At 39.5% G+C, this 749-nt stretch overlaps 1 protein-coding gene across 1 annotated transcript in view; it reads left to right on the plus strand.

Annotated features, from left to right (window-relative positions):
* The window catches only part of LOC120549121 (complement C1q-like protein 4), a 4043-nt gene extending 3523 nt beyond the window's left edge, over window positions 1–520 (plus strand). Inside the window, exon 5 of the mRNA XM_039785768.1 lies at window positions 32–520. Coding sequence (XP_039641702.1) covers window positions 32–321 — 290 coding nt within the window. The 3' untranslated portion in view covers window positions 322–520. The remainder of the gene's footprint in view (window positions 1–31) is intronic.
* The last annotated feature ends 229 nt before the right edge of the window (window positions 521–749 follow it).

Below are 749 nucleotides of genomic sequence, written 5' to 3' on the forward strand. Positions count from 1 at the left end.
ATTTAAAATGACAATAACAAATGTCCAACAGGTGTGTTCACTGCCCCGGTGAGAGGAGTGTACAACTTTGAGTGGTCGATCGGTGCATATGGAGGCGGCAACCACGGTACAGCGGCTTGGTTGGTCAAGAACTCCGAGAATGTTTTCATGGCATGGGAGAGACAGGAGGGCGGTTTTATGAGTGCTTCTAAAGGCGTTGCGCTGTTGCTGGAGGTGGGAGACGTTGTGTGTGTGCGTCTGGTGGCTAACGGTAGCAATGTGGCGTACGACGATGGAAGTAACCACACCACCTTCAGTGGGCATCTGCTGTTCCCCATGTAAGACAGAAACAGCAGCTCTATGATAGTCACGCAGGTTTTTGTTGTCTTAAACAAGTCTTCATAGCACTTCATAGATTTGATCTGATTTTCATCTGCATCCAAATAATGATAAGTAATAATTGTCGACAGGAATCTATTTTTTTCCTTCAAATATAAAATGGTTACTGTTTGAGTCATTTTAATCAAATAATAAACATATATCGTTGCAATTACATCTGTGAGCATTTCTTTAATCTGTTTGTTTCAACTTTAACTTATTGAAATTAGATAATCAAATGCAACATAATAGACATGCACATATGTAGACACGGACATATGTAGACATAGACATATGTAGACTTAGCCATAATAGACATGGACACATGTAGACATAGACATAATAGACATGGACATATGTAGACATAGACATATGTAGACATAGATATAATA

This window comes from Perca fluviatilis, chromosome 2, assembly GCF_010015445.1.
Source record: "Perca fluviatilis chromosome 2, GENO_Pfluv_1.0, whole genome shotgun sequence".
Taxonomy (NCBI): domain Eukaryota; kingdom Metazoa; phylum Chordata; class Actinopteri; order Perciformes; family Percidae; genus Perca; species Perca fluviatilis.